This window comes from Notothenia coriiceps, unplaced genomic scaffold, assembly GCF_000735185.1.
Source record: "Notothenia coriiceps isolate Sejong01 unplaced genomic scaffold, NC01 NC01_scaffold00001417, whole genome shotgun sequence".
Classification (NCBI taxonomy): Eukaryota; Metazoa; Chordata; class Actinopteri; order Perciformes; family Nototheniidae; genus Notothenia; species Notothenia coriiceps.
This window is the reverse complement of record NW_011334118.1, coordinates 9,238-21,101: the sequence shown is the minus strand read 5'-3', so window position 1 is coordinate 21,101 and position 11,864 is coordinate 9,238. Positions and strand designations below refer to the sequence as shown.

The window sequence follows — 11,864 nt, the reverse complement described above, 5'->3', positions numbered from 1 at the left end:
TTAATTACAAGATAGTTTCCAACTTACCATAGTATCTTTTCTTTTCTGCAGGAAGCCTTCTAACAATAATTGAGTCTGATCTACTGACATGTTAACCCTTGGTAGATTGACTTTAAACTACTTTAGCCAGTGAAATGACTGTCTACCTGCGTGTGTGTGGTGTGTGTGACTTCCTCCTCAAGCATGCTGAGAGCAGTATTGTTCACAGCGCCATCCCATACCCACTTCTCTATTCTGCTTCATAAAAGTCATATCAGTCTCCAAAAAAAGCTGATCTGATTCATTTCACAAATCTAGCTTGGAAATGACCACTTATTCTCTCAGGAAGAACACACAAGCACAACATGGCTTCAGAGGGTGTAAATGTCATTTATTACAGATATTTAAAACCAATTTTGTTTGTCCTCATTGCTCTTAAATGTTGCTGTCATTTAACCCTTACAACACATGGCTGGGCCAGATCATACCATTTTTTATTGTAAATGCTGGAAAAGAGAAGAATGAGAATGAACACTTTTTAATAGTTTAAAGGTGGGAGAGGTGCACTGAATGGCTGTTGTTAATGGCATAATCTGTTGATATATGGTGCTTCTAACTTCATAAAAATATACCATGAGGGACGAAACTCTATTTGAAAACCAGAAAAATAAAATCAGAAAAAAACAATACGTAAGGACTGCTTTGATAAAACTAAATACAAAAATACAAGGAAAATGTAAATCCTTCTGTTTCATGCGGTGCACTCAAAACAGACAAGAAAAACAAAGAAACAGGTTAATAAATAAACACACAAAATAAACAAGTGCATGCCAATCATGACCTCTCTAGTGTTAGATGCATCGCTAACACCTGTAGGAGCTTGTTGTGCGGTCTATGGGTCCAATTCTAAAAGTCCTACATGCATAAAATGCGGCATATACACTATATTTATTAACAGGTTCAAGTCCCTTTGTGGTGTTGCTGTATATGGCTGCCTCTCTCTGGTCTCCAACCATCTAACTAATGAATAATACTGACCTGAGAAATAAAAAGAGGACTGGATCAGCTGAAAACATCCAGTGTTTAGTAGAGTCGGACTATACTAGACAACATGTCAGCATTTACAGATTGAATGATTTCAAAAGTATGCCTGCTCCTTTTCCCACAACTTTAAACAGAAAAACTACACCACACTTCATTTTTTTTAATGCATATAAAATGTAACTATGATTTCGCTCATTTGTTTCTTGCTTGTGTTGCATTGTGGGAAGGGGATGAGGCGGAGTTGAGGGTGGGTTAGTCAGCCAGTGTTTTTGAGTCTTTCAGGTAGGAGGGGAGGGGGCAGAGTCACCAGAAGGGGCCGGGGGGGGATGGAAGTGTCACGCTGTCCCATCACCGCTGTTTGAGCAGTGCTCTGTACATGGCGAAGCCCAGCACCGCGAACACCGTGGCCCCCACGCTCGCTCTCAGCCAGAAGGTGGAGTTCTTCAGATCAGCCTGAGCCATGTGCCTGTGAGAGAGAGGGAGAGAGGGACAGGTCATGTGAGGGGGGGACGCAACAAGGAAAAGAGGGAGCAGCATCTAAAACAGGGGTGTCCAAACTACGTCCATTTTGAATCGGCCCTCAGCTAATTCAAAAAGTATACTGAAACATGGCCCACAAATGAACTTGTCATATATTGTACTTCTTTAATACAAATGTAAAAACATATTACAGCCCACTTTTCATATAAATTCTGTCAATTAGAGTTGGAAAAAATGTCACGCAAATCGTAGTTGATTAAAAAAAGCCCAATAACTTAATACATAACAAACTTGAAATCTACCCTTCATATTTCCTCTTCTTATAAGCAATCTGAAGCTTCTGTTTTAAGGAATGAGCTGCCAACACAATACATGAAACCCTATGGAGAGCTGTGATGTAGGCTGTTGTGTTTCTTAAAACATTTTCCAGTATCAAGAATAGTTTACCTACATTTGATATATTTTGCTGACTTATAACTTACCTTATGAGGCCATAAACTTCTAGTGAGTGGCCCAGCCCTTCGTATATTTTTCTGTATGTGGCCCTCAGTGAAAAAGGTTTGGACACCCCTGATCTAAAAAAATACGACGCCATTGTTAAAACAGCAGAGGGAAGAGTTGCCAACTGACTAGAGAAAGTCATGTGCCCTCCTCCCGTCTCTACAGTGGGGATTTTCTTAAATCAGGTAAATGAGGAATATCAGCGCTATGTGATACCAGCTTGAAACAGGAACACATGCTTTCTCTTGACAGTTGGTTTAGTTTTAGGGAAGAAGACAAAGGAAAGGTGTTGCTCTATGAGAAGCAGCAGCTCTGATTCACACTAAGGAAGAAAACCAGAAAATAATATATATCACTGAACACCAGCTGATCTGGCAAGAAACACAAGCACTGGAGAACTAGAGTATGCAAGATAAAAAGCAAGCACTACTATGAGGCAACGGAGACAGCAACAAAGTACCACTGGTCTACAGCTACTGCACACTCAGGAGATAAACCAGCATAAAACATGTCACCTGTGCTCCCTCTGTTGTGAAGGGACAAAAACTTCAACTTAGCCCAGCCTTAAACCTTAAAGGGATGTTTGGACATTCAGAAAATAATTCTTCTGGCACAGAGTTGGATAATAGTTTAGCTCTAATATCTATGAAACCCCAGAGACGCAAGTCGGATCTAAACTTATGTCTGTTCTTTGTTTACAACAGGATTTATACAATTTTTGCCACGGTCATTTTTACGAATAAAAAATTGTTTCGGGAGGTAAAACAAAAAGGTTTGGGCAGATTAATTTGTCAGGATCATTTTTCCGTGTTTGTTGTTGTAATGCTCATGTCGGCCACAAGAGGCTGAACCACTTCATGAAACATGAAGGCTTTAAGTCCTATTTGGAGGATTAGGTTTAAATGTCACAACTCTGAATATCAAAACTTTTATTTTCTCACTTGTCTCCCAGGGCTTCAGTACGTATCTTCCAGTAAAACATGATTTGTGCTAAGCTAACAGCTTAGCCTGTTAACATATGCCCGTTAGCTTAGCATAGCCTCCAGGAAATGAGTAGACTAACCAGCCGCTGAAGTAGCTTCATATTCAACACACAGAAATGAAAGTGATATTGATCCTCACTGGAACTGTTCCTCTGAAGTCAATAAGATCATTCCCAAGATGTAAAACTATTCATATAAAGACTCCAGTATGTCTCTTTTTGCTACAGGACATGAACATTGGCAATAATGTTAAAATAGTGACCTTGTTGATAAATAGTGAAAAGTTAAACCTATCCAGGGCATACTCCCCAGTCTGGTATACAAATCTAACTCTGTGGAAGTGTATTCTGCTTTTACCTTTCTGGGGGATTTAGTTGTTCAGCAGAGGCCTCCATAAAGATGGACCCTCCATGTTGGAGAGGGCTGAAACCTGCTGCACCTGAATTAAACCCTCCTGAGAGCAGGAAGCCCCCGAAGCCTCCACCCAGCCCAGCAGCCACCCACACACACAAAGTCACACCATGGCCGGGGTCGTGCGCACACACACGCTCAAACGCAGTGGGTAGAGTGGGGCGACCATTCAAAAATAATATTGACTTGGGCTGAAACTAACAAATATTTCATTAGCAATAATAACGCTGTTTACTTTTGTGATCAATTCATTATTCATTTAGTCTATAAAATGTAATAAATTGTGTTAAAAATAAAGCTTAAATTCACATGGAAACTGGAACCAGAGAACCCATTGCGTCTAAAATACTAAAACCATTGTCGATTATTTTCTAACATTTAATGATTAAATTAGCTTGAATAGACACAATACTGCCATGTGATACTTGATGTGTAATTATCATATTATAAGTAAGCCGAAAAATTGGTCAAGCCTTTTCACATTGAAATGATCTGACATTTATTATTTACATTTTCTGTATTGTTAAAAATAGAGAACAAATCAAATTAAAACATCTAAAGTGATATCCGATCCATATCGCCCAGCTCTACCCCGCCTGAAAATAAAGGAACTGCGATCCCTGCCCACAAGCTCAACTATGACATATGTCACCGCGGCGCACACCACACACACAAAAGGCACAAAAAAGCTACCAACACATCACATTTACAAAATGTACACACCACATGGCGGCCATTAATCTAATTGTCATCGGGTAGGATAAATAACATTTAAAAAGTAATTTAATGTCTTTTAAATAAAGAACATGTGGATTGGTGTTTTTTCTGACTCTTTTGCTCGCCCCTAAATATTTTACAAACACTGTATGCCACTTTAGCAAAGCAAAATTAAGTTGTATTTTAAATACAAAATGACCTTTCTAAAGCTGCCTGACATTGCTTTTGCTATTTCTGAGACCTTAGAAATTATTTTTTTTAAATCAAGATTACAATGTCAGGATATGTAAAATCAAAGCATAATTTATCCCGGTCGACTGATGCACTTTTTAGAAAACACCTCAGGCATTCAATGTGCTAGTGGCACTGTGCACTGCCAGGCCCATTAAGTGTCATGCTATTAATAGTGTAACAACCCCCAGAGGTTAAAAAGACAAAGGTTAGTGCTGGGTGCAACGTTACAGTATGCAGCTCCATGAACGCCCAAACACAAGCTCTGCATTCTATGCCATAATTGGCTGGAAAAACGACAGATTCCCCCAAAAATCTGCAAACACACAACACACCTCTGCCGTAAACAAACATACAAACTCTGCAGTGCCCCCCCCCTCTCTCTGATGTAGAGATTGATAGATGTGAGACATATTGCCAAGGACCGAGGCATGCCTTTGGTTATCCACAGAGGTTGAGAACAGGTGAGCCATGCAACTTAGCAGCAGACTGATTAGCAGAGGGTGAACACATGCAAGAGGAAGAGGAAGAAGGGCAGCCAAAAACATGTTTGTGAACTCCTATAGAGGGGAAGGACAAACACAGACAGAAGATACAAGACAGGAGAAAACAGGATGAAATGACACGGTGGTCATTGGTACAACAGAACCTATTTAAACATCAAAGGAACACATTTAGATTTTAAACAATGAGTCTGTTACATTTTGAAGTCTAAACCCACAGGAAACCAGTACAGCTGTTTATATTTGAAGTATATGTCCGATTGATATTGTGCTTTTTAAAATAAAATGTCTCCTGTTGGAGTAGACTTCAGTGTTAATGATGGAAATATAGACAAAGGGAGACTGAATACATACTAGGTAACAAATCAAGCACTCAATGGTTAATGATAAGGGTTGGTGCCAAAGAGAAATGAATACACAGGAAGAACTGCATGTGATTGAAAATGAACCACATATAATCATGCAGACATCAATGAGGTTTTTAGTTTGAATGAAGCACAAAGCAAAGTGAATGGCTGGTTTTTCTTCATCCTTTGTGCAAAGAATATGCTTGTTAGTCAAGATTCACAGTTTGCATATCCACTGCAGGAGGAAGTAGTAAAACGATTAAAGAAATGTGGCTTCATATATCAGTTTTTAACCCTTCAATGTTAAGAGTTGATATTTTGTAGGAATGATTGGCTGAACAACATAGATATATGATGTATTGCAGTTGTTTGTAGCATTATATATCCAGAGATATGAAAACATTGAAATGGTTTATTCCTCTGAATGACATAAAAATGATTTTATCTGTAAAATATATTAGTGTCATGTATGTGGGTTAGTAAGAGGGGTAGAGCATGCACTGCGCTTCATGCATTTTCCACACGGATTCCAACACACGTCACCTCCCTGGCTAGCAGCCCGTGTGTTAGCCGGCACAGCGCGGTCACACTTCGCTTTGTCAAACTGTACAGAGGGGGGGGGCGCTGGCTGGAGCTGCAGCAGAGACCAAAACATGACCATCGGCTTTTAAGAACATGACCAAGAAGTAAATAAAAAAAACGTAGCTCACTTTTGATTTGTCTGAAAAGCATCTAATATACAACTCCTGTAGGAAGAGGAGTCCTACTTGATTTAGAAGGTCGAACACACATAAAACTTTTTTAATTGATATTAAATTAATGAATCAATAAATTGATTAAAAAATGTGTTTACATTTATTTTGCTCATCAGTTTGTAAAAAGAGCAGACTAATGCAAACAAGCAGCAGCTTTTTGGCAGCCCAGCGTGAATCAACAGGAGTATTTCCCAAAAAGAAATCACCAGAGTATCAACATATTCACAAAAGGAAAGGAAGAGTACACTATTTATCCAAACCACATGTTTTTGGTATCAGTAACATCACATTCAATCCCATTTAATGTTCCCTTGTCCCTGAAGTGGATATGCAGTGTAAACCTGACCACAGAGGATCTGTCCCCATCACCATGTTAGAGAGCTTGGGTGGAAAAGGAGCCTCCCTGTGATGGACCCGGGGGGTCAGACTCGAGGGTGGGGCACACAGAGAGGAGGAAGGAGGCTATGCTAGAACACACAAGCTTAACCCATGTATGAACCTGTTGAACACGACCCTGCACAGCTGGGCTTTTATACTGCGCAGCAGCTCCAACTTGAGGAGGTTCTGACACAGGCAATAGGAGCACCTGTTGCAGGCACACATGCAGCGCAGACGGGCGTGGCTGTGGAGAGACACACAAAGATGCGTGTATTCACCACAACAGAAAGACAACACATACACAGAGGAGGGGGAGGCCAAGGTAGATGACCACTAGTATTTAACCACTTAACTAATTAAAGAACCAGAGTTAAGAGAATACTTACTTCTGGGCTGCAGCCTGCACTGCTGCCATTTAACTTCTATTGCTCAACTCATAGACAGTAGACAGACGTATTGACAGGAAAAAATTTATAATGAACTTGCCATGTCTAAACTTAAAGGAGAATAAACTCAAGAGACACAAGGAGAGGATATCCACAAAGAAAGGAAGGGAACATGGTCCCATCACTTCATAAACAGTTGGTAGGATGAATATTATGATTCTAGTTAGAAGTGGTAATTATACATGCTTTTTTTAAGTGGCAAACCATTGAATCATTGCATACAATACAATGAAATGTAATATATACTATTTAGTAAGCACCTTAGCCTGAGCTGGGTTGACATTTTAAGTAGTTTCTGAACAATCTGTTCACTGTCTGACCCAGAATTTACCCTCCATCATTAGATCGCATTACTACTCAAACTCATGGCCTAGAACAGTGCTTCTCGTGCTTTCATTCAAGTGTAGACAATAGGATTAATGGCTTGATCAAATTAGATTAAGTAGCCAGGTCTCATTATGTTCCAATTATCTCCTCTGAAATCTCTTCTGATCAGGAAGCTTTAAAGTTTAGATACTGGTTCTGTAAAGTCTGTAAAGGATTGACCTCAAAGAGTCTCAGGCAGGGACTTATAGGCCTTCACACACACATGCAGCCATCTCACGAGGCAGCATGAGAGACCCAGAATATGCATCTAATTTGTGTTTAGCAACTTTACACTTAACACAGCAAATACATGTCAACTTTCAATAATATTCCCATGATGTAACCTTTGAATATCTCAGGCACTTTCTGATCCACACAAGCAGGAGAGAGGTCAAAGTGGACAGGCACACAGAGGAAAAGTAATAGCCATGGTGGATAAGGCTTAAATAGTTAAGTGAGATCACAAAGGGTTTAATACTCACGGATACATGGCCATGGTGGTGAGTCTGGTGTAGATGTCTTTGCTGGGGGCCTCGATGGTGCTGCATGTGAACGGCTGGGGGGGGTGGAGCTTGTGCTTGCGGCAGAACTCGTGCGGTGAGAGGCTGTAGTGCTGCCGTACTTCGTGCAGGTCAGACTTGGCGGCGAGCATCACGCAGGGCGTCTTGCTATCTATGAAGTATTGCTGCCAAACAGAATAGTTCAATGTTACTCGCTGGACCGTGTGCAGCCGGCCTTTACGAGCCTCACTGCATCATTTCATCTTCTAGAACAGTGGTTCTCAACTGGTCAGGCCTCGGGACCCACTTTTTACTTTGTCAATAAATCGCGACCCACCATTTTGAACCACTCAAATCTATTCAACAAAAAATCGTGCAGTAATATATATATATTTGCTTTTCCGCATACAATATTAATTAAAGTGAAGTACAGTGNTTTAAAAAGGTTTAATGAGATGATGGAATCAAAGCTGAACTGTATAACATAAAAAGGCACACATGCTAAAAACACCAGAAGGGGGGTCTGGGGGGATTCTCCCCCAGGAGATTTTTAGAAATACTAACATATAAACTACGCATTCTGGGGCACTGTAAGAACAAAAATAAATAAATCTATTACTACCCGACATATTAATAATATTTTCTGCCATTGTTTGTTTTTCACGGGCCTTCAAAATAAAAGTTTGAAAAACAAAGAAAAAAAAGAAATTAAAAAAAATGTTTTAGTTTTTTTTCACTCACACATCCGCTGTTAGGGATTCATTTTGTCTTACTCCTAGGAGTCTAACCTTTTCTGTGTGGGGACGTTTACGGCCAACCCATAGTCTGTTATCTCCCGTAAGGAATGTGCTAATGCAGTCATATGTTGATATTTCTCAGTTTTATGACCGGTCAACTCTCGGTCACAAAGCCTAAGAGTCAGGCAAGTGATTGAGTGTCTCCAATGTTGGGGGTATCTCCAGTGTTCCCAGCTGTTGATTAACTCTCTGTAAACTAGTTAAAAGGTCTATCGAGAGAGAGGCTGGGCAGATTTAACATGGCAACCCACCAGTGCAGTCAGAATCTCTGGCTGCATGTGAATTTCTCCGGCCAATACTTGTAATAAACATCAGTGTTTGACATCAAAGCTCCAACTCTCCTCGTGTCTCTCTGAGTCCTGACTCTCCATTTCTGCAGAAGTTTCCCTTACATCCGCGACCCACTTTTGGCAACCCACCAGTTGAGAACCACTGATCTAGAATGATACTGCCCTATGACATCATAACAAATTATTTTCCAGAGTCAGAATCTGAATACTTCACTATGGCAACCGTCAGAATGTTGTTTTTGTCATATTTTTTACAAACATATATATATTTAAATTCAAGAAATTACTGAATAAAAAATGTGTAAAAGAAATTAAATGAAATAGAAATATTGATATGGTTCATAATAGGTTGCATTTTAAATTTGCAATAGAAAATACAATAAAAAAATAACACATGTTATTATTATAAGGAGTTTAAGCAAAAATGTGCAATAAAAAGCCAAATAAAATAATAACAATATTTTAACCAATAAAAGGAGTTAAAGTAAAAATGTGCAATAACATTTTAATTCAAAATTGTACCTCTGGGCCTTGTTCTCGAGTGAAGGGACAATGGAGTTGTGGTTGAGGTGGCTCGTGCACCTGGTTAGGATCCACCATGCACGTCCAGCTGGGAAGAGACCATGGGGCAGACCCAGGACCGGTTGGAGGTTTTATTTTACAGAAACATGTCATTATTCTGAAATTCGGTTCCAAACTACTACATTTAAGTTTAAATAATGTCATTCATATTCAGTTTTCTCCATAATTATACAAAGTGTATACTAGTGTTATATAGGTTTTTGTGCACGTAAATGGCCTGCAAACACAGCCCCCCAGAGAGAGGGTGAAAAGAGGTGCTGCAGCAAGCAGTATGAGAACAAATAAAGACCTTTTTGAGGATTAAAGCATGGAAACATGTCACAGTAGAGGCACACAATACAGATCTGAATCTAAAATTGAGCATAATATGTCCTCTTTAACATTCACTTGCTCACTATTTAGGAAAAATCCTAAAAAGTTGTTTTGCGTCCAGGTTGGATATACTGACATGAATAATAATTATTCTGCCATTTCCTCCGTGATGGTGGTGTTGTCACAGTGTGCCAGCTGCAGAGATAAATAAAAAATAGTTATTAAGAGTGGAACTTCCACTCCGCTGTATTTGCTCGATTATAGGTCAGGCCCCGAGTGTATAAGCTCTGTAGCGGTCTTAAAAATAGGACCTGAGAAGCGGCTCTATTTTTTATCGAGCAGCATCTAATCAATGCAAAAAATCAGTAGACATGTCCTCCTCTACTAAAGCTGCCATCTCCCTCTGGTTCAGTCATTTATTAAAAGGCAAATCACATTCATCATTCGCAGAAGCAATATACATTTTTCACTCTCCATTCACTTGGTTTAATAGGTGATCTGTGCCATGCTTTCAAAACGATGTATTCATTATCTCTTCCTCCCCCCCTCTCTTTCAGTTCTGGGCTCTCGCCGCTCTACACCCCCATTTCGTTTTGTGGATCTCCACTGGGCACAAACCAGAAAAGGATTCAGGATCTGTCTCTCAACAGCATGATCGGTACGAACACTCATCACAACACCTTGTAGCAAGCACCAGACATGACAGGCTCTGCATATCCACCACGTTTCTGAGGCAAAATCTCACATACAATGGGTAGAAAATGAATACACCCCCTGTAGAGTGTCCTTATTGCATCTTTATTAGTGTTTTATTTATTTATTATAACATCTCAGCTTAGTTGTGAAGGTTTCTGAATTTTTAGCATGAAGTACTTCAATTTTCGCATAGCTTTAATGGAGAGCTGCTGTGATTCCCCTATAAAGTGCACTTCACAGGGCATATGCTTGTATTTTAGTAATGTTGCTGCCGCTATCATATTACGAGTTCTATGTTTTTACAGAGGTGATCTTGTCTGCTACCTTCTTCAGTATTCACCAGACCTAAAGCGAGTAGTAGTTATGGTTCTTACTGATGTCTAGTCAGTGCAATACATGTAGTTTGCACCAATTGCTGTGCTTTCTTTGCCTTTTCACTGCTAGGGTAAGAATCCGTTGGGGTTATTGCAAATGGCAGCTCTGGCAAAAACTGTGGCCGGCTATGATAATAATGACAATTTTAAATACATTTCTAATAGCTTAAAATAATTAAGTGATTGATTTGACATTTTGGACAGACAAGGACGACTTCCAATTGCAGGCAGTAATTAATTTGTTCTGGATGATTTTTATAGTTAGTTTTTTACTTTGAAATGGATTAGATTAGAGGGAGTTTCATTTACCGTATTCATTTAATTCCATGCAATATCAACACAATCTAATGTTAAAGGGAGTGTATTCATTTTTCAAACGACTGAATATCACCTTTTCTTTCGTCAGCCTCCCTAGATGGATGACTTTCATTTTAGAAAGAAAATGTGAAAAGCATAAAGAAAGACAAAGCTGTGTGGGGGTGTTGTTGTGCACAGTGCCCTGTCATATCTCTGATTGTTTCTCACTTAGTTTTGTGGGCCTCAGGGCACCCTTTTCTTTCTGCTGTAATGTCTGACTGTGCACTACACAGGCCGGAGTTATTTCCCAGTATGCACCGCTCTGCACAAACTGTCCTGTGGGTGCATGGCCCTTCCTCTCGCTTTTTACCTCTATCTCTTAATCATCTCATCCTTTAATTTACGATGGGTTTCTTTCTCTTTATGTCTTTAGTCTTCTCCTTTTGCCTTTCTTCTTTTCCTTCCTGTTTAGTAAGAGCATAAGGACCTGCCAAAAGATGAATGTGGGTATAAATTATAAATGAGATCCCGGAGTTATTCACTTTTGTGTATTTGTTTGTTTTGGATTCAGTGACAGTCAAGGGAATCGTAGTTAGTTATGAGGGGAAGACACACACACACACACACACACACACATTCAGATTCAAATTCAACGTCAGTGACGGCAGGCTGAGATCCTCACTGCTGATTAGCTACCGCGAGAACGCGTCAGGCGAATTTGATGCTCGAGTTGAAAAAATGTATTAAAGAGACACACACACACACACACACACACACACACACACACACACACACACACACACACACACACACACACACACACACACACACACACACACACACACACACACACCCCAGTTTTCTCATATTTAGTT

General features: G+C 39.8%; 1 protein-coding gene across 1 annotated transcript in view; it reads right to left on the bottom strand.

The window, feature by feature from the left end:
* Window positions 1-349: 349 nt before the first annotated feature.
* The window catches only part of LOC104960765 (mitochondrial Rho GTPase 1-A-like), a 19,324-nt gene continuing 7,809 nt past the window's right edge, over window positions 350-11,864 (bottom strand). Inside the window, exons 14-16 of the mRNA XM_010788923.1 lie at window positions 7,624-7,826; window positions 6,451-6,573; window positions 350-1,489 (exon numbers count right to left, since the gene is read on the bottom strand). Of these exons, the coding sequence (XP_010787225.1) occupies window positions 1,372-1,489; window positions 6,451-6,573; window positions 7,624-7,826 (444 nt within the window). The 3' untranslated portion in view covers window positions 350-1,371. The remainder of the gene's footprint in view (window positions 1,490-6,450; window positions 6,574-7,623; window positions 7,827-11,864) is intronic.